This window comes from Salvelinus alpinus, chromosome 4, assembly GCF_045679555.1.
Source record: "Salvelinus alpinus chromosome 4, SLU_Salpinus.1, whole genome shotgun sequence".
Classification (NCBI taxonomy): Eukaryota; Metazoa; Chordata; class Actinopteri; order Salmoniformes; family Salmonidae; genus Salvelinus; species Salvelinus alpinus.
This window is the reverse complement of record NC_092089.1, coordinates 67,463,154-67,484,761: the sequence shown is the minus strand read 5'-3', so window position 1 is coordinate 67,484,761 and position 21,608 is coordinate 67,463,154. Positions and strand designations below refer to the sequence as shown.

General features: G+C 44.7%; 2 protein-coding genes and 1 long non-coding RNA gene across 3 annotated transcripts in view; 2 read left to right on the top strand and 1 right to left on the bottom strand.

The window, feature by feature from the left end:
* The first annotated feature begins 3,670 nt into the window (after window positions 1–3,670).
* On the top strand, window positions 3,671–4,912 carry LOC139574232 (uncharacterized). Its single transcript, XR_011674739.1, has 2 exons — window positions 3,671–4,070; window positions 4,615–4,912. It is a non-coding gene; the product is annotated as an uncharacterized lncRNA (long non-coding RNA).
* A 361-nt stretch (window positions 4,913–5,273) lies between these two features.
* Window positions 5,274–18,275, top strand: LOC139574229 (cylicin-1). The gene is made up of 8 exons (XM_071398596.1): window positions 5,274–5,566; window positions 6,448–6,633; window positions 7,820–8,008; window positions 8,683–8,859; window positions 9,138–9,279; window positions 10,968–11,671; window positions 12,528–12,678; window positions 14,945–18,275. Exons 1-8 carry the CDS (start codon window positions 5,471–5,473, stop codon window positions 15,937–15,939), a joined length of 2,640 nt encoding a protein of 879 aa, XP_071254697.1. The 5' UTR covers window positions 5,274–5,470; the 3' UTR covers window positions 15,940–18,275.
* Window positions 17,912–21,608, bottom strand: part of LOC139574227 (dystrophin-related protein 2-like) — a 189,233-nt gene continuing 185,536 nt past the window's right edge. The window contains exons 24-25 of the mRNA XM_071398595.1: window positions 21,513–21,602; window positions 17,912–20,880 (exon numbers count right to left, since the gene is read on the bottom strand). Of these exons, the coding sequence (XP_071254696.1) occupies window positions 20,861–20,880; window positions 21,513–21,602 (110 nt within the window). The 3' untranslated portion in view covers window positions 17,912–20,860. The remainder of the gene's footprint in view (window positions 20,881–21,512; window positions 21,603–21,608) is intronic.

The following is a 21,608-nucleotide window of genomic DNA, read 5'->3' as shown; positions in this document are numbered from 1 at the left end:
AGGCAGAGCTCATTATCCAGTTAATAAGAGTTTATTCAAGCAATTGCAAGGGAGATCACACAGGATAAACCCGGAGAGGAACTCAAAGGTTACGGATTCACAGTCATTATATACCTCTACACAAAGAGCTGCTTGCCTCACCTGACGGGAGGCAAGGTTACACGAGAGATAGCGGGACTTGGCTCCACTTCTTTAAAGCATTGTCAAACAAGACCAGGTTCTAATCCGTTCTCACGGCCTACGCAACTAAGTTAAACAAGTGTTTTTCCACTCCAGTACGTACAGTAAGTATAGTACTTAAGCATTTATAAAGAATTAGACTGTAACATAACCATTTTCCCCAAACAACACCCATACAGAAGTTGGAACAAACGGTATGTCACATAGACTTACACTGTCCCACTCCCAGCACAGTACAGTAGGCCCTAGTGGGTCCATAACTGTCCTACAGAGAAGACTGTGTTTTGTTGGTGGAGAGTCGTAAGAACACTGAAAACAGAAAAAATTATAATTTAAACAGATGGAAGGGGGAGAGAGAGAGGGGATTGCAGTCGTACATATTCAGACGTTGGCATCCTGTCTCCATTTTGGCAACAAAATGTTCCTTGGCAATAACATTTTCATATCTATTCTAACAGGAGAGTGATTGTCTTGTAATTGGTATCAACGTGGCACCTATCAGAATTATCTGTCTACGTTATTGGAATAGCAGCCAACGTGAGAAGAGGATGGGGGGGGGGGCTGATATGTGGGCGTAATTTCAGAACAGAAGCACCGCCTGAGGACAGACAAAAAGATCGGACATCAAATCACATTAACCACTCTATATGTCCCCTTGTCAAAATGGAGGACGGCAATACCCAACCCTACACAAATGAGCTTAAGTTAGAGTAAGACTGAGTTTTCTAGGTCAGACAGACGTCTCCATCCCTTCATCTCCAGTTATCGCCACACTCAGAAGACTGACAGGTGCTCTCTCTCTCCTCCTGCAGCCTGGTTCAGTCACAGCTGGGCTAGCTCTCTGTCTCTCTGACAGCTCGGTGCACCTTCACTGGCTCACATGGAGCTGTCCGTCACACAGCTAATGCTGCGTCCCAGTCCTGCAGCTTTCCGTTAATCTGTTGTAGGGCTGCCTCTGTTAATGGGTCAAAGTCTGGCTGTGGCTGTCCACACACATGCCTGTGAAACTAGTGCCTTTAATGAGGAGCCCATGACATCTGTCGCACGTTTTTTTTTAGAATCAATACTCTTTGATTGAATTCAACGGATTCCACATAACGTGTTGTCAGGCCATCTCCCTACTAATGAGAGCCAATGTGCGCCAGAGAATGGACAGTTAACATTAACCTCAGCCTGGTTCTGGTGTTGGATTCACTTTAAATTGGCCTATTGCTGGATATACAGTGCCTTTGTAAAGTATTCAGACCCCTGGACTTTTTCCACAATTTGTTATATTACAGCCTTATTTTAAAAAAATCCTCAAAAATCTACACACAATACCCCATAATGACAAAATGGAAACAGGTTTTTAGACATTTTTTCAAATGTATTAAACTGAGCAATCGTGGAGAAAGGCCTTGGTCATGGAGGTAACCAAGAACCCGATGGTCACTCTGACTGACAGAGCTCTAGAGATCGTCTGTGGAGATGGGAGAACCTTCCAGAAGGACAACCATCTCTGCAGCACTCCGCCAATCAGGCCTTTATGGTAGAGTGGCCAGACGGAAGCCATTCCTCAGTAAAAGGCACATGACAGCCTGCTTGGAGTTTGCCAAAAGCGACCTAAATACTCTTAGACCACGATAAACGAGATTTTCTGGTCTGATGAAACCAAGATTGAACTCTTTGGCCTGAATGCCAGGCTCCACATCTGGAGGAAACCTGGCACCATCTCTACGTGAAGTATGGTGGTGGCAGCATCATGCTGTGGGGATGTTTTTCAGCGACAGGGACTGGGAGACTAGTCAGGATCGAGGCAAAGATGAACGGAGAAAAGTACAGAGAACCTGCTCAGGACCTCAGACTGGGCCGAAGGTTCACCTTCCAACAGGACAACGACCCTAAGCACACAGCCAAGACAACGCAGGAGTGGCTTCAGGACAAGTCTCTGAATGTCCTTGAGTGGCTCAGCTAGAGCCCGGACTTGAACCCGATCAAACATCTCTGGAGAGACCTGAAAATGGCTGTGTAGCAACGCTCCCCATCCAACCTGACAGAGCTTGAGAGGATCTGCAGAGAAGAATGGGAGAAACTCCCCAAATACAGATGTGCCAAGCTTGTAGCGTCATACCCAAGAAGTTAAGGCTGTAATTGCTGCCAAAGGTGCTTCAACAAAGTACTGGGTAAAGGGTCTGAATACTTATTTAAATGTGATACTTACATTTTTTATAACTTAGCAACAATTTCAAAAAACATATATTTTAGCTTTGTCATTATGGGGTATTGTGTGTAGATTGAGGGGGGGGGGGGGCAACAATGACGATTTAATCAATTTTAGTATAAGGCTGTAACATAACAAAATGTTTAAAAATGTAAGAGGTCTGAATACTTTCTGAAGGCGCTGTATTCTTGAAGAATATCACTGATAAACGAGCTTAGTTCAACTGTCATACCCCACTGGAACCCAAAATATAAGCTTGTTTTACTCCAATGTTTGTAAACAAAGTAAATGTGACCAAACACTATGTAAACATGTTCATGTTGATAACGTGGATGGTCAGTCCTTGCATCCATAGCTCCATGAGTTAGAGCGTGGCTACATTGCTCCAGCCCTATCCCTCAGCTTTTCACCGAAACAGGGGCGGGGGCTATGCTTTGTTATTGTTCATACTGCTGATTCCTGGAGGCAAACTACCTGATTGCCACAGTTTTTGATGGAAGAAGGAAGCATGTCCTTTGTGTGTTCTGATTTGTGCAAATCAGAGGCCCTTGTCGGTTTATTCAATTTCAGTTGGTGTGTAGCAAATGGCCGTGTCTTGGTGCTGCTGTGTGTGAAAGTCAGTGGGTTGAATCTCCATACAAGTTGTCACCTTTTAATGTTTCCTTTCCCTGCTTCATATGCATCTTAAAGAGGATCAAAATGACACATGTCCAGCTTATTGCTTTCACTCAATGTAGATTTTAGGAGTGGAGATGAGAAATACACTCGGTTCCATTAAGCTATTGAGAAACCTGTGTGTTTTGAGGAAACCCGGCGCTGTAAATGGTTCTTCTGTGCCTCCTCCTGTAGTGATGGAGTACCAGGTGCAGGTAGACGGTGTGAAGGCCAAGCTGAAGGAGACGGGCGCCCGCAAGAAACAACAGGAGGACCTCATCATGAAGGTGGAGAACCAGGTGCTGAAAGTGAGCTATGGACACAACTTTTACATGACATTTGAGTCATTTATAGCAGAGTGAGATGACCACAGACTGATTTCATATAGGCCTTCAAAAATAAGTCTTGTACTCTTTCACTCAAACGCGCGCACACACATACATATATATATATATATATATATATATATACACACACTGATGCAACCTTGGAGGGAGAAGTATTTTTGTGGAATATAACCACTCTAAACTACTGCGTGTCAAACTTCCCAAACTCCGACCGCAGGGCAACTTGAAGATGTAATTTTTTTTTAGAAGGCATAAATATTACATTTCTGCCATCAGCCCTTTGTGCGTTCCTCACGGGGGAAAAAAACATAAAAATTCATAGTTCCGCCAACAGCTCTTCGGGGCAGATTTAAAACGTGTGAGACACGGGCAGCCTCGGCTTGTTTTACCAATACTTTTCAGCTCTCTGCTCGGCTGGCCTCGCCTGGCTGAGTTCTCTATCTTTCACCATTATTATCCCAGCCACAGGAAAAGGTCACGGGCATCTGACTGGCATTCCAAATGGCCTTTCTGTCAGGTGAAAGATACGCTCACTACGAGCAACGGCACAACGGCAGGCTCCAATTTCAAACATCAAAACAAGCTAAGGGAACTGTCTAATGCTGAGACAGACTAAACTCTGCTCTTATTTAGCAGAACCGCTATCAGGCTCTGCTCAATTAAATCATTCATCAGGAGAGATGGAGCAGGTAAGGTTGGCTGAGCAAGACGGGAAGGTGCATTTAAAACCGCATCAGTTCATATGCTGTTGTTGGTTATGATTGATCATTTCATTTGGTATTAAGCAGAATTTTCTATAAAGGAATGCAAACGGGAAAGTATACTGTCGCTACATTACAGTGCAATTAAGATGCTTGAATTGAATAGACAAACAAGCACACCAAAACACGTTTTTTTTTAATAAGAAGCACTTTATTGAACTGCCATTGTCTTCACCTAGCAACTGAACATCCTTACACATCCAATGGCGAGGGTTTTCTTTATTTCTAAGTCAATTCTTTGACTCAATCTAAATCGATCTTAATTGGAATTGTCAAAAACTCTTAACACCAATCCAAGGATCTGTATTCAAGTTGTGTCTCTGTCTTCACATCAGCTTGTTTTGCTGTTTGTATTGACAAATGAATGGAAAAGGAATCATGTTGGAAGACGTGTTAATCATTATCCACTTAGCCTACTAATTACACCCGGGCATTAGGCATCAATCAACCCTCCCAATCTCTGCTCCAACAGCTGGCCTCGCTTCAGGAGCAGCTGGACTCACTGATCGAGAAGTGACCCAAGTGACCACCAGGGGGCAGCCAAGTGTCAAATGGGTGCTGTGAGACCGACTGGGGAATAGAGAAGAAGCATCTGCCACCACTGAAAGAGCCCTCCTCCTTTACATACTGTTTCATTCCATTATATATTTTCCCTTTTGCCTCCAGACATCATGGACTCTTTGGAGGATTCAGTGTTTCCTGTTTTTGTATTCTTCCTATTTTATTTAATAGGTTGGTAGATCTCTGTAAATAAACTCTTTGTTAAGCCATTGAATCGTTTGTGTTTGACATTTCCCAGTTACAGATCAACACTGTCTCACCTCATTTGACCTAGCAATGGAAACCACTGAGTCTGACCATACCAATTACAGAGGCAGAGCAGTTAGTCATCAACCCCTGTTGAGTAGACAATGGTCTCCCACGTCCTCGAGGATTACCTTCCTACCTTCTAGAAAGATTTTCTAACACAGTGATCTCTCTCTGCTTCGCCCTCACATGTTCCTCTGGTCACCCACCTCTTCAACTTCTTACAGGGGATTATTCTGAGGATTTTGGGGGGCAGGGGAGGGATTAGCATGCCCAGATTAAAGTGGCCATCTTCAAACCCTGGTAATCTAGCCATCTGTCAGAGAGCAGGAGGACTGCACCGGGCTGCCTCAGGACGCTAACACACTCCCTCCTCACTAGACTAATTAGGGAGAGCAGGAGAGAGAGTCTAAAGACACACACTGCTGCTTATTCCCCATAGCCTGCAGTGTAGCCCCAGGGTTTAAAACACACCTTTTTACCTACCCAAAGTTTAGAGAAAAGGAAGTTTGGTAGCTAAAATGGAGGAGACGTACCTGCTGAACTACCCAGGGGTCAAGAAGAAGATTCTGGCCGGAGGGAATGGCCCAATGCCCCACTTTCCACCGGGGACCAAGGTAAGACATAACACCCTCAGACATGACCGTGTGTGTCTGTGATTGCATCCTATTTCTTATATAGGGCAATACTTTTGACCAGGGTTGTGGTTCAAAAGTAGTCTCCTATATAAAGAACAGGTTGCCATTTCAGAAACCGCTGAACTCTAGATATGCCTAGGGTTTAATGTGTGGAGGAAATTATGCAATGTATAATTAGCGTTGTGTAGCAATTAATACTTTACAGGGCGATGTACATTTTTAGATTATCTCTGCCCACCTCGATTAGAATAATTCATGCGAGGGAGTAAAATATTCTGTATCTGGGTGTAACACACCGCGAACATTGGGTCAACACAATTGCTACACGGCGTATTGCCATCTGTGGGGATTGAACAGTCACGGATCAGTGTGTTCATGCATAGGCTTTGTGGTGCTGATGACGTCTCCTAACCACACACACACACACACACACACACACACACACACACACACACACACACACACACACACACACATCACCTGATCATGTCCAGCCATAAGTCCCCAGGCTTGGAGTCCAACGATGACTAACATTTTCCTGAGCAATGACATGAATATCTGGCCCATTCAACAGCTGTGTTCTGTGTTGCTCCCATTCTGTCGCAAGCCTCAAACAAAAGACTCCAGTTAACGAGAGCAAAAGAAGGTTAGGGCCATAGCATACCAAACACACACAGAGTGGAGCAGAGGGTCAGCCAGAGTCCAGACACCCCCCAACACACACACACTCCAAATGGCACTATGTATGTGTAGGTCCAAGTGCGTACGTGTGTGTGTGTGTTGACAATGGAAAGCTCTGGAACATATGACCACAGTTAATCCCCACTCTTTCTATATCCCTTCCCTCCTCTCCATCCAAGCTGGTGTTCCACTTCCAGACGCTGTTGGACAACTTTGAGCGCACGGTGATTGACGACAGTCGTAAAGCCAAAGCCAAAGTGCCAATGGAGATCTTTGTGGGGAAGATGTTCAAGATGGAGGTGTGGGAGACACTGCTGACCTCCATGAGGATCGGAGAGGTGGCCGAGTTCTGGTGCGATGCCGTTGTGAGTCCAGGGACCAATTAAACACACACACACACGAATAGACACACACAGACATCTTCACCTCCCGATGCGAAACAGAGGCGAGAGTCAGGAGATCTAGGGACCCCAAATTGTCTGGTAATTAGTGTTCACTGGGGTGGCGGAGGAAGCTTTGCTCTCCTCATACTTCTGCAGATTAACCTACCTCTGTTGGCCTACGTACACAATTAAAAACTAAAACAGAGAAATCTTTTTGTCTGCAACAATTTCTCTATTTCTCCTTCTGGGAAAAGCAAAGAGTAGCAAAGATTTGCAAGTCAAATGGTGCTTGTGATTCGTTAGTTTAGGGCCGCTAGTTCAGCAACCAGCAGGGGTGAGGTGAAAAAGTACCTCGGAGTCTATTTTAGTCAGATCAATATTGTGTGTGTTTGTTTCTCAAATGGACTCCATTTGTGTCACAACGGAGTTGTTGTTTATGTGTGTGTGTGTTTGTGCCGCCTAGTCTCATAGACTAGACATAACATAATAAACGTAAATCCGGGACACTCAAATTAGTACGATACTGTATGTTACGTTTGGTATGGTTACGTATGATAGAAGGTTACCTAAAGCAAAAACGAAAGAAGGGTGGTTGGAGGGGTGGGCGTATAACGCGAACATTTAGCAACCCGAAGGTTGTGTGTTTGAATCATCACAGACAACTTCAGCGTTTTAGCAACGTTGAAACTACCTAGCATGTTAGCTAACTCTTCCCCTAACCTTAAACCCTTTTAACGAACCCTTCCTCTAACCTTAACCCTTTTAACTAAGCCTTCCCCTAACCTAACCCTTAGAGCAGGGCTCCTCAACCCTGTTCCTATAGAGCTGCCGTCCTGTAGGTTTTGCTCCAACCCTAATCTAGCACACCCGATTCTAATAATTAGAGCAAATTGGAATTCGTGACATATCATCCGTTTTGCAAATTCGTAACATATTGTACTAATTGCAATTCATAACATATTGTACTAATTGCAATTCCTAACATATCATACAAGATGGATGATGGACATCCACAAATTAACACATACCATACAGTATGAATACAGTATAACATATCATACTAGAGTGTCTCGGATTTACATACAGAATAATATGAAATGCTCTGAGGCCACGTTGGTTTGTCTCTCTGACTCTATTTGAGTAATAGCGGTGTCTTTTCCCATCTCAGCACACAGGCTTGTACCCTATCGTGTCCAAGGGGATGAGGCTGATTGCCCAGGGCAAGGACCCCCTAGAGGGCCAGAGGCACACGTGTGGCATGGGGAACATGTTCCACTACAACACTACTGGCTGGCCTGAGCTGGATGAACTGATGAGGACACCTCAGGCACTGATCTTCATCATGGAGCTAATTCAGGTAACAAGCTGTTACACTATCGTCATCATTTTAGTTATTAACCCTTCATTGACCTGGTAAGTTGACAGTGACATTTACATTAAGGACCTGGGGAGGAGTTGCAGGAAGAGGAGAGGGGTTAAATGTGTTACACACAACACACATGTTAAGTTGGCACAGAGGGAATACACATGCACCAGTGGTTATACACCTACACCATTAGAAGTACACACCCCTTAGTTTATGAAAACATCTCCCAATGTGAACAGCAACACACCTCTGTCACTCACACACATCTGTCCAAACAAACACATCTCGGCGCCCACAAACAAACCTCCAGACAATCATTTCCACCCGTTACATTACAAGCCGACTCCAAACACAGCCTTCTCTCTCTCTGTCTCCAACAAACAACAGCTCATCCTACCTCAACCACTCAATTCACAAACAAAACGGTTTATGTAACCAGCCGCTAATCACCAGGGGGACTAGCGGAGTTAAAGGCAACACATTCAATCCTCAGCCAAGTGGAGGTGGGTTGTGTTCAGTTGGCACCAAACAGAAGAAAACAGGGAGGGACTAACAGGTCTTGTCCAATTTCCGTTGCAGAAGATTTTGTTACCGTGTGTCTGAATGAACCAGACCCTGGATTACTTTTTTACATTTGTTCTGCCTGTCGCCCCTGATCTCCCCAGGTGGGAGACCCCTTCTCGTACAAGCGGGAGTCGTGGATAATGGACAAGGATGAGAAGATGAAGGAAGTGCCCTCGCTCCACCTGCAGGGCAATGCGCTAGTCAGACAGGGGCACTTCAGAGAGGCTGCCAAGAAGTACCAGGAAGCTGTGGTGCTACTCCGGATTGTACTGTCCAAGGTGAGAGGAGGGAGGGAAGGGAATAAGGAGACGAGTAAGGATACGGTCGGGATGGAGGGAGAGAAAATAACAGGAGAGAAGGTTATGACTAGTGAAAGAAAGGGGCATGGAGGGAGGGATTGGAAAAGATAAGTGTAGGGAGCGAAGGGGGATGTGATGGGAAGGAAATGAAGAGAGGAGGAGGGAGAGCATCCATGACATACAACATGAGGAGGGAGGGAGGGATATTGTCAACATGATAAAGAAACGGGTCACAGACACTCATTTCCCACCTGTAGGAGATGCCAGGTGATGAGGACTACATAGCTGTGGACAGGCTCATCACTCCCCTAGTGTTGAACTACTGCCAGTGCATGTTGGAGCTGGAGGAGTACTATGAGGTTCTGGAGCATACCAGTGACCTGATACACAAACACAAAGGTAACACACACACACATGCAGGCACAAATACAAACAAACAATCATGCAATCCCGGGTTTTGTATCCAAAAATGACGTATTGAGCAAATCTTTTTTTTAATGGGAGTCATTAGTTGGAGTTGGAGCATGATAGACAACAGTGATGATTGTTCCAAAAAATGTAGAATAATACTTGTCTGTCTTTTTACGTTTACTGCCTATATTATTTGTATAGCCCTTTTTGCGTGTACAAGCCAGCTGTTTCTTCAGCAACATTACTGACACCGTCACTTCCTGTCCTGTAGTCTGATTTGGTGTGCACTGCAGTTGACATACGTTTCTGCTTGATGCAGGGATTAGCGCTGTGCTGCCTTCTATGTGTGTCTCCCCAATCCTCAAGGAGTCCCCATTCTGACATGTACGTAGCTCAGTGCCCTATGACTGAACCCTGAGACACTGTCCATAGGCTGTTTTTGGTCTTCACTCGCTGTTCTTTTCCTCTGCCTTAACTTATAGCGATGGCTGCCTTATATGAGTGAGAGAGAGACTGACTTCCTCTCATCTCATTCGATGAGAGCATCTCATCTCCTCACTGTCCTTTCCTCTGCTCTCCTGTCGGTCCTTCTCTTCGCTTTATTTTTATTTATTATATTTAACCTTTATTTAACTAGGCAAGTCAGTTAAGAACACATTGTTATTTACAATGACGGCCTACCCCGGCCAAACCCGGATGATGCTGGGCCAATTGTGCGCTGCCCTAAGGGACTCCCAATTACGTCCGGATGTGATTTAGCCTTGATTTGAACCAGGGACTGCAGTGACACCTCTTGCACTGAGATGCAGTGCCTTAGACCACGCCACCCCTCGTCACCCTCTCCTATTCTACACTCTCTTCTCCCCTCCTTTTCCCCTTCTCACTCTCTCCCGAGCCTCTTTACTCTTGTCATTGTTATCTTGTCGTCTCTATCACTTCCAACCTTGCATTCAACCTTTCATTAGCATCTCCTCCGTCCCTCCTTCCTTCCACCTGGGAGACATCTTCTTTCTGAGAGGGACTCTGAGTCGGTGAAGGTTCTCCGTGGCGCACCGGCTCGGTTATTCCCAGAGGCTATGAAGAAATCAATTTAAATGTTGGCAGAATGAAAGATTTTGAGGGGAGTGGGGATGAAATGGAGAGGAAATGAGAGGAGGAGAGGAAAGCCATCAATGGGGATCGAAAGCAGTCACTGCAGCCCACTCATCTCCGCTCCTCAGAGAAACAGGATTAGGTGGTGTGTGTGTTCTGAGACAGGGGGCCTCTCGTTTTTTATTGAAATGTTATTCTTTCTCTTACACTCTCTCACTCACTCACTCACTCACTCACTCACTCACTCACTCACTCACTCACTCACTCACTCACTCACTCACTCACTCACTCACTCACTCATTCACTGTCTCACACACTCACTCACTCACTCACACACTCACTCACTCACTCACACACCCTAAGCGGGTATCTTTTCTCTCTATGCCGTGTTCTCCGCTGATAAGAAAATACAGTGATTGGAGATGTGTCATTTTCAAGCATGCACAGCCCTAGATGAGTAAAACTGTGAATCTTAGCTACTGTGTATCGGTTAGTGTCAGAGATGGTAGTGAATATTGATGAATATCGCTCTCTCTGTGTCTCTGTTTCTCCACCCTTTCCACCTCCCTCCCTCTCTCCTACAGACTGTGTCAAGGCGTACTACAAGAGGGCCAAAGCCCATGCTGCAGTGTGGAACGAGAAGGAGGCCAAGAGAGACTTCAACATGGTGGCCAACCTGGACATCACTCTGGCCCCTCTGGTGCACAAAGAGCTGAGGTTCCTCGCTGATAGACTGAAGGAGAAATACTGGGAGGAGAAGGAGAAATTCTGGAACTGCCTGGAGCAAGAGGAGATAGAGGGGAAGAAAGAGGAAGATGAGGAGAAGGAAGATGAAGAGGGCAAGAAAGAGAAGGATGGTGAGAGCACAGTGACCAAGGTGAAAGATAAGGAGAAAAGCAAAGATAACTCAGCCTCTTCCAAAGAGGAAGTGAAAGATGTCAAGGATGACAAGCAGAATGAGACAGGGTGGAAAAAGGCTATAGAGAAGGATGGAACAACCATTACTGTTACAGTGAAGGATAAGGCTAAAGTGAAGGATAGAACTGCCAATCAGGCTACAATGAAGGATGAAACAGCCAATAAGAGGACAGAGAGCACCCCGGAAACCCAGCCAGAGACCAATCAGAGTGCTCTGTCTGTGATAGAGGGGATGGACTGGCAGCAGAAGTTACGACACATCATGTTCCTGGAAAAGGAGGGTAACTTCCTGCTTACAGAACAGAAATACAGCGAGGCCACAACAAAGTTCAAGGAGGCTTTGGAGTACGTGGACTTCATTCAAAACAAGGTTAGTGTCCATTAATTGGCAGCTTCATTCAATGGTGTGTTATTTTGTTCAGTTGTCAGTTCATTCAATGGTGTTTTCTTTCAATAGTGTGTTCATTCCAATAGTGGAATGTTCATTCATTCATGGGTGTGTTCATTCGGTGTTAGGTCTTCATTCAGTGTGAAACAACCAATTAATCTAGCGGTCACAGCTGTTGAACGTCAGAGATACAGATAATACAGAGATAAAATAATTATTTATTGGAATGACAGGCTAAAAATAAAACGTTGTTATGAAATAGCTAAGAATGACAATACATGAAGGCAATATGACATATGTTGGGTAATGTTTGTGTTTTGGATAATCTTTTGAACATACAACTGCCAACTTTGGAATGTTGGAGTTTGTTGGTCATTGTTCGAGCGGTGGGCAAGCGCCTCAAGAAGACTCCTCTATGATACCTGTTACATAAGAGCCATTGGTTCTTGGCCTCTCACAGGCTCTATTCATTTTGCATTGTTGCCACTCCACTGAAGAGAGAAGAGCAAGGCTATAGGATTGAAGGTACACTGGCAGAATAGAACAGGAACATGAAGAGGGGAGCTAAAAATAACAGAGCGAGACCCTCGGAGATCTTAGAGTGACAGCGCTCACCCAAGCATCTCTTTCTCTAACTCTTACTTTGTCATTCCCCTCTATCCCACTTTCCTCCATATATCTCTCTTCTTCTCTTCCTATTCCTCTCTCTCCCCTCCATCTACCGCTCTCTTTCCCCCTTCCTCTCTTTCTCCCTTCCCCGATCTCTCCCTTCCTGTCCCTTTCTCCACTCCCTCTGGCTATCCCTCTCCTCTCTTTCTCCCTCCATCTCCCTGTGCAGGAGGTGTGCTATAAAGACAGGAGGGAGGACTGGGACTCTCTGGAGAAGGTGCGTGTGCCGATCACTCTCAACCTCAGCCAGTGTCTGCTGGAGCTCAGGGACTACCAGGAAGTGGTGGCGCTCAATACCAAGCTGCTCAAGAAACACAGAGGTTCGTTCTCACACACACTACCTTTCTTTTTCTCTGTCTGCCTTTCTCTTCCTTTGTCTCTGTCTCTTTGTTTCTTACCTCCTTACCTCTTCCCTCTCTCTCGGTCTTCCTCTCTCTTCTCCCAGGACCTGTCTCCTCGATGTCTTTTTTCCCTCTCATTCACTTCCCCCTCACCCCCTTTATACATTTTTATCCCACTCTGTATCTCTCTTCCCTACATCTCTTATTCTCATGGTTAAGCAGCTGCCATTGCTCTCGAGAACCCAAGGCCTTCTGCCTTATCCCAAGGGTTCTCAGAGCACCGCTTACAGGTGGGACCATGTAAACTACAATCAAGCCACTCTGTTTTAAAGTTTAGAAACGTCAATAATCATTGCATGCAAAACGGTTTTCGAAACGTATGGAACTTATCTTTCATATCAGTGAGAAAGAATGTTTCAAATAAAAAAGATACTTACCCCAGCTAGCACATTTGATTCCTTGGAAGTTGTGGGAACATATGTTTTTGGTTTCACATTGGTTGTGGGAACGAAGCCATACGTTTCCTGACCTGTAAAACGGAACGTTTTTTAAACGTTCTGAGATCAGAAGTGAATATTTCACCTGTTCTGGGAATGTTTATTTTTAGGTTGCAGGGAGATTCTGATAATGTTTTCTCTGGTTCCTTGAAAGTTTCCCAGGGAGGTTTTATTAATGCTCTGAGAACAGAAATTATTGGTTATTTGGAGGTTTTTTAATAACTTCCTTAAAATTTTCACTGAATGTTTCAATAAGACTTTTAATAACACTGCTATCTTATTTTGGGTTAACTTTTTTGATCTCCAAGCACAGATAGGCATTATTCATGGGAAAACACATTTTTTATTGTAACACAGCATCAGTGAGATTCAAACCTATAATCTTCTGCTCTCTATCCATGAAATTAGTCCACTGCGCCACCAGAATGGAGCTAAAATGCCATGTTTTTTTATGCATACAAAGCTGTTCATTTTCGTCTATTCAAATAGACCCCATTTCAAAGGAATCAAGCACTCATTAAGATCAGAAGTGGCCAACTAGTGGGCACACCTGAACATACTTAACAAGATAGAGGATGGAGAGTTTGTTGAAGCTGAAAACGGAATGTGTATGTTTTTAAATAACATTCTTATAACGTTCTCTGAACGTAACAACTATTTTCTTTTGGTTTTTATGGAACGTTTTAACGTTCTCGGAACAATGAAAACATGACTTTAAATAGAAGCATGAGGAAACCTATAAGAAACGTTGTGCTGAAATTCCCACAGACAAATGTTGTTTCTTAACATTCTGGAACAATTTGAGAACATGACTTTAAATAGAACCATGAGGAATCATTATGCTGAAGTACTGAAATTCCCACAGAAGAATGTTGTTTCTTAATGATCTTGGAACTATTTGCGAACATTCCCAATGTCAAACCAGTTGGAGAACGTTTCTAGAACATTATTGAAATGAAATGTAACCATGTTTGAACTTTTAGGAAATATTCTGTTAAAGTAATGAAATACCAAGAAAATAACTATCCTGCACCATTCCCAGAAAGTTGTGGGAAGGTTGTATGCAAAGTAACCATAGGACAACCACGCTCTCAGTTGGAGAGCTCTAAGAAACATATGGTTCTCAGAACGTTATGTGCTAGCTGGGCTCTGTTTTGGAGTTGAATGCTCGACATCTGTAGTACAAATGCTTGTCCTTATGCGGACCTCGCCCTTGTGTTGCTCCCCGACCTGATTTTTCAATCTTTCGCCCTCCCTTTTTTCTAGAAGTTTCAAAACCCACTTGCATCATTCTCCATTATTGTGGTTCTTCGTTGGTACTGTGCTCTTAACACAACAGTCAGGAGTGAAATTCGTTGTTTTCTTTTTACCTGAATTATTTAATCGCAGAGTAGATGTGATATGCTACTGATCATAGCCTTCTCCTTAACTCTCTTTTCTCTCACTCCCTTTGTATTTTTCATGTTCTCTCCATTTCTCTTACCCATGTTTTTGGTCGATCTCCTCTCACTAACTGTCTAACTGCACATCTTTTACTGTCTCTGTCTCCCTCTCCCTGTCTCTTCTAATCTCCCTCTCTCTAATTCATTTCTCTCTTTTGTTCTCCCTGCTTCCTCTCCTCTCTCAATGTCCCTCCTTACTTCTTTCTATGTCTCTCTTCCATCTCTTTCCCTCTACAAATACATTAATCTACCGTACCCTGTTTCTCTCCCTCCTCTACCTCCCTCCCTCCCTTTATCTCTCTGTAGATAACTTCAAGGCAGTGTACCAGCGGGCCAGAGCCCACTCGGCTCTGTGCAACGAGGAGGAGGCCAGGAATGACTTCCAGAAGGTGGAGCGTCTGGAGCCCAGGTTCAAGCCCATCGTCAATCAGGAGATGAAGAGGCTGGGCGAGAACCTCCGGAACAAGCACATCATCGACAAGAAGAACTACTGGGAAGCTACAGAGGAAAAGTGGGGCCTTGAGGGCACCAAGGCCAAGGCCAAAGCCAGGAAAGTAAAGAAGACAGTGAAGTTTCAAGAGGAGAAAAAAGTAGAGGGGAGCGTTCAGAAAGAAGGGGAAGCAGGGAAGACTGTAAAAGAGGGAGGTAGTGATGGAGTGAGAGAGGAGAAGCCAGAGGGAAAAGGAGAGGAGGGGAGTGCGAAGAGTGCGGAGAAAGCAGCCATTGCTGAGAAAGAGGGAGGTAGTGGGGGAGTGGAGAAGGATAGTGGGAAAAGAAGAGAGAGTGTAGAGGTAGAGAGAGATGGACAGGCGGGGGTAGTTAACAGAGCAGGAGATAAAGAGACCGATATGGCACAGACCGATGAAGGCAGAGATAATGTAGCCACAGAGAGATCAGGGAAGGATAAGGCTGTGAAAAAGGGCAAATGTCACTTAACTGCCGCCCAGGAAGCAACCAAGGGAAGCACAGGGAACAAAGACACCAATGAGAGTACAAGAAGCAGAGCCATTCAATCCGAATCGACCAATAGGAGTCCATTAGCCACCGCTGACCTCCCTAACCCACCGGCCACAGAGGTACTTTCAGAGGTAGCTGAGGAGAGAGTGAGGTTAGACACACAGATCAACAGACCTCACAAAGGAGAGGCAGGGGAAAGCAAAATTAATGAAGGGAGTAAATCAGAGGGAAAGAGTTCTGACGAACAGCCGTGTCCATCGGAGGGGGCGAGCCACACCAAATCTGGGGTCTCGACTGGAAATCCGTCTTTCAAGTCCAAGCGTAAACACAAGAAAAAGAAATAAAGGATACTCTGGCATTGATATGATCATTAAGTATCATGTGATGATTCTCATAATTCAATTCAGGATCATCGCTTGAGGCATACACACAACACAAGCAGACGTTCTGTGTAACAAATACACATTTTATTTATCCTTTTGTACACAAAGAGTAGAAAGCAGCCAGTAACCCACTCGTTATTAAAAAGGCATTTCTTTCACAAACGTTTTATACAGATTAAAAACCGAACGGGAGGACAGCAATAGGGAGGAATGTTAGTACAGTACATAACCAATGAAATAAATGGCATTGACACATTAGTCAAACAAATCATCACGTAATGAGGCGTGGTAATGTTAATTTAAAAAAAATTGACTTCAGATCGACATTAAAATAGAGACGATGAGTGTGTTTTTTTTTGTTTTGGTATTTGGCTGTGTCTTAGCATAGGCTAGTGTATGTTGTCATAGCTCTGATTCCCGTAAGAGTTCAGGTGATTGGTGGCCCTGCCGTGTTACAGAGCGCCAAACAACCCTCGCTGTGTCTCGTAAACGATGCCAGAGTGCACGGAACTCAAACATGGAAGGTCTCGCAGCTTGTCTATTGTTGCGGCTCAGATCAGATCAAATTTGATGACCAATTTATGCGAAAATCCAGGTAATTCCAAAGGATTCACATACTTTGTCTTGCCACTGCATATACAGTTGAAGTCGGAAGTTTAAATACACCTTAGTCAAATACATTTAAACTCAGTTTTTCACAATTCCTGACATTTAATCCAAGTAAGAATTCCCTGTCTTAGGTCAGTTTGGATCACCACTTTATTTTAGGATTGTGAAATAATAATAGTAGAGTGAATGATTTATTTCAGCTTTTATTTCTTTCATCACATTCCCAGTAGGTCAGAAGTTTACATACACTCAATTAGTATTTGGTATCATTGCCTTTAAATTGTTTAACTTGGGTCAAACGTTTCGGGTAGCCTTCCACAAGCTTCCCACAATAAGTTGGGTGAATTTTGGCCCATTCTTCCTGACAGAGCTGGTGTAACTGAGTCAGGTTTGTAGGCCTCCTTGCTCGCACACGCTTTTTCAGTTCCCTCCTGCAGCAAAGCACCCCCACAACATGATGCTGCCACCCCCGTGCTTCACAGTTGAGATGGTGTTCTTCGGGTTGCAAGCATCCCCCTTTTTCCTCCAAACATAACGATGGTCATTATGGCCAAACAGTTTTATTTTTGTTTCATCAGACCAGAGGACATTTCTCCAAAAAGTACGATCTTTGTCCCCATGTGCAATTGCAAACCGTAGTCTGGATTTTTTGGAGCAGTGGCTTCTTCCTTGCTGAGTGGCCTTTCAGGTTATGTCGATATAGGACTCGTTTGACTGTGGATAAAGATACTTTTGTACCTGTGTCCTCTAGCATCTTCACAAGGTACTTTGCTGTTGTTTTGGGATTGAGTTGCACTTTTTGCACCAAAGTATGTTCATCTCTAGGAGACAACACGTCTCCTTCCTGAGCGGTATGATGGCTGCGTGTTTATACTTGCGTACTATTGTTTGTACAGATGAACGTGGTACCTTCAGGCGTTTGGAAATTGCTCCCAAGGATGAACCAGACTTGTGGAGGTCTACAAATTTTTTTCTGAGGTCTTGACTGATTTCTTTTGATTTTCCCATGATGTCAAGCCAAGAGACACTGAGTTTGAAGGTAGGCCTTGAAATACATCCACAGGTACACCTCCAATTGACTCAAATGATGTCAATTAGCCTATCAGAAGCTTCTAAGGCCATGACATCATTTTCTGGAATTCTCCAAGCTGTTTAAAGGCACAGTCAACTTAGTGTATGTAACCTTCTGACCCACTGGAATTGTGATACAGTGAAATAATCTGTCTGTAAACAACTGTTTGAAAAATGACTTGTCATGCACAAAGTAGATGTCCTAACCGACTTTCCAAAACTATAGTTTGTCAACAAGAAATTTGAGGAGTGGTTGAAAAACGAGTTCTAACGACTCCAACCTAAGTGTATGTAAACTTCCAACTTCAACTGTAGTTCTGTCTGACAAACTGCATGCTATAGTGGTGTAATCATTAATTCCACCTAGCCTCTACCTACCTCAATATTGTCCAAAACACACAAAACATTTCTATAGGTCTACAGGACCTATGGGTAGTACCTTTTGGTTTCCAGGCCTAACTTCTTCCCCCAGCTATAGTTCAATAGATGCATTGTTTCACACACAGAGAGAGATGCGATGCTGCTGCGTATATTCATAGCCTCAAGTACTCTATGTTCAGGGTGGCTCATCAATGTGTAATGAGATGTATAACATTAAAGAGTTTCCAAAGAGTTAACATTCTTCGTGTTGGATGTTTTTTTTTCACTCGAACATTTCTTTGTTCCTGGATCCTGACATGTTAAGAAAGGATGCCGGTGCATGTCAGCGCTTGGCAAAGGTAGAACAGATGATAATGACTATCTACTGTATGCCAGCTAAACACTAAACAGTGGCAGGCCTCATTAAGGTGGGGGAGGACAGGGGGAGGTATGGAAACGAGGCACTCTCTCTTCCCCATATGGTTATTAGCATTTCCATTATGGACGGCGCCCCACCTTGCCGACTCACATCCTGCAGCGCCGTGTCCTTGGGGACAGTTCCCTAGCAACGGCATCAAAACAAACAAGACAGGCACAGCGGCGCTCAACGATGTCAAATGTGAACGTTGGCGCCTGGAGGGGATAAAGTCTAACGAATACCGAGATGGGATTCAAACAAATCTTGTTCTTGGCAATAAGGTCAGAACGTTCTCTGAATTATTCGAAACCATTCGCATCATGGCTCCCTGCGAATGTGGGTGTAATAACTTTATGGTTATGGGAGTGGTATGCTACATAATAAACCCAGAGCATCTTTCCTCTTTTCCAGGAAATGACTCACCTCCTGTCTGTCTCTTTCTGGAGATTTGCTGTGGCAAGCACATCATAGTGGATCGCTCCTTTCAGCTCAGCCCAGGACTGCTAAATGAACCATTTCTTCCTCTTTCCTCTTGTCTCTCAGATCTCCACCCCCTCTGAGTCTCCCTTCCACCTTCCATCCATCCTCCCTCCACGCCTCCAAAACTCTATTTGACCCCAGCCTTTTCTAACTAGTCTCTCAGGTGCTAGGTCGCTCTAGCGCTGTGAATTACCACCGTCTTCCCTTTCCATACTCATAAAGCCTCTCTAAATCCACAAATACAATTCAAAATGCCACAGAACCCAGACCCCTAAACCGAATCTCACCTTGTATGAAATCCACATCCACCCACAACACCCCACTGATCCAATCTCGTCCTCTGATTGTGAAAACGCTGAGTGAACACACTGAGCCAGTACTTTAACATCTGGCCACAAGCATAAAAAGAGAAAAGAAGAGAGGGAAAGCGGGAGCCAGGGCCAGGGCCAACTCCGTTCAATAATGTTTCAGGTAGCAGCATGAAAACACACTTATTAGTCCGTGACGGGCTCTGTTTGGGTTTAAGGCAAATAGACTGTCCTCTGCCTGGATTGTCACATGATCCTGGTGTGATGGTAGCCCAACCCCATATCAGACTCTAGCTCCTACTATCCCAGGCATTTGTGTACGCCTGAAATGTTTATATAAGAAATATGGTGAACCTTCCACACAGCAGAGGGAAAAGTGAAGTTATTAGCATATTGCTTATCTGATCATTTCAGATGACGTGCCATGTGTAAAAGGCTAAGAGTTTATTTGGAATTGGGCCGCTGGGTTAATGTGGTCAATCCTTCCTAGTGTCCTTGGAGATGATAGGGGGGGCTGGGGCACCCTGCCTCCCCCTCTGTGCACAGTGGGAGCGAGGAGCCAGAGTCCACAGTGGAGGGCCCGGCATTTAACGCTAGACGCTTTCTCAGATAAATACACTTAGCCATGATACAAATTGGCGTCGACTCGAGACCCTTTTTCTGAACACTACGAGGCATATTCACAGCCTATCTCGCTCCACTGCTTGTGGATGTGGGTGTAAGCGTGTGTGTGGATGTGTGTGTATCTGTTTTTTGTATTCCTGTGTGATATGAATGTTGATATGAATGTGTGTTAGTACAGAATGAGCGTTCATCTGAAACAATGTGTACGTGTGTATGTGTGCCGCGTGTGATGGAAGCAGTGAAACTCACAGTGCACAGAAGCAGCGCTGCCTGGCCTGGCGGGCACTTTGGCTGTCTTAAATAAATCATTGGGTTTTACTGATGATGTGTCAGTCCCACAGTGTCAATAAGCTTGTTGTGGGTCCCGCTGGCTACCCGGCAATCTGCTCTGTTCTGCTCTGGGTACGGCTGCCGCAGCCACCCAATCACAGCCGCATGAAATGCAGCCAGCCTGGCCCAAATCAACAGTGATGCGCATGAACGCCCCATAAAAAAAGAGAAGTTTGAAACGCATTGGGGGGGAAAAGGAAAACACACATACATACCGAGATACGCACACAGTTACTGGCACTCGGACAGAACAAAACATGGGGAAAATCCCCAACCGTTTTTGCATCGTGTCAAAGTCATTTTCGTGGAATGTCCTTGTGCTGTACAGATATAAGGCTTCACACCTTCGGGCAACTACACAGACGCTGGTTAGCACAGTGTCTTGGCTGGGCTGCTAGCGTTAGCCATAGCTAACACAGTTTCTGCCTGGCTGGGCTGCTAACATTAGCCGTTAGCTTCCTTAGCTGGTTAACACAGTGTCTGGCTGCACCGCTAACATTATCCATTAGCCTTAGCTTGTTAGCATAGTGCGTGGCTGGGCCTGGACGTTGGCATTAGCCGTTAGCCTTTGGCTCCCACAGGGGTGAGGGAGAGGGGTCAGCTCTCTGACGGCAGCTATATGGGGCACGGGCCATCAGGCATCCCATCAGGCATCACTCTGCGCTCCAGGCCCCGCCCTGGGTTAGATGAGTGACGTTGCTCCTGGAAGAGGAGAGAGGGAAAAAAAAGTGTCCATTAAGAGTGAAAATGATGTGTTTTAGAATACATGCAGAATAGCCAAATCTGTACTAACAGATGGGGGTTTGGCTGTAGAAACATTGGATTGACCTTTACGCTGGTAGCCTTGAGGCCCAGTAGGGATTAAAGGCAATGAACCAGGCACCTATATTGTAGTTCCCCACTGAGATAAGAACTGGTGTAGCTTATCTTTCTAGACACTCCTCAGACATTCCTTATCTTGTTTCCACCTCTGTTCAGGGTCATTTTGTATCACTGTCTTCATAGTTCATTTCAAAGTTGTATCAGTCTCATTTTACTTTAAAAAACAACAACATTTGAGCCATTTGGCAGATGCTCTTATCCAGATCAACTTACAGTAGTGAGTTCATACATTTTCATGCTTTTTTTCATACTGGTCCCCAATGGGAATCGAACCCACAACCCTGACGTTGCAAGCACCATGCTCTACCAACTGGGTCATGTATACAGTACATCATTCAGAATGACTATATAACCCTGAGACCCCCCCCGGCAAAAATCTATGTGTGTCTTCATCAGGTTAATGGTTCTGTCTCTGTTGTATCTGTCTAAGGTCTGTATGGTCAGAGGCTCACCAGGTTCTGACGGGAAGACGTTTCTCAGCTGCTCTATGACCTCCTGCAGCTGCTGCACTGTGTCCTGTTCATGATCCTCATCTCCATCTCCTGGCA

What these genes read in the sequence shown, in the direction of transcription:
- LOC139574229 (XM_071398596.1), top strand. Translation starts at nt 5,471, where the DNA reads ATGGAGGAGACGTACCTGCTGAACTACCCAGGGGTCAAGAAGAAGATT. An exon ending in TCCGGATTGTACTGTCCAAG is followed by an intron (nt 8,860 to 9,137) that starts GTGAGAGGAGGG and finishes TCCCACCTGTAG; the next exon opens with GAGATGCCAGGTGATGAGGA. An exon ending in GCTGCTCAAGAAACACAGAG is followed by an intron (nt 12,679 to 14,944) that starts GTTCGTTCTCAC and finishes ATCTCTCTGTAG; the next exon opens with ATAACTTCAAGGCAGTGTAC.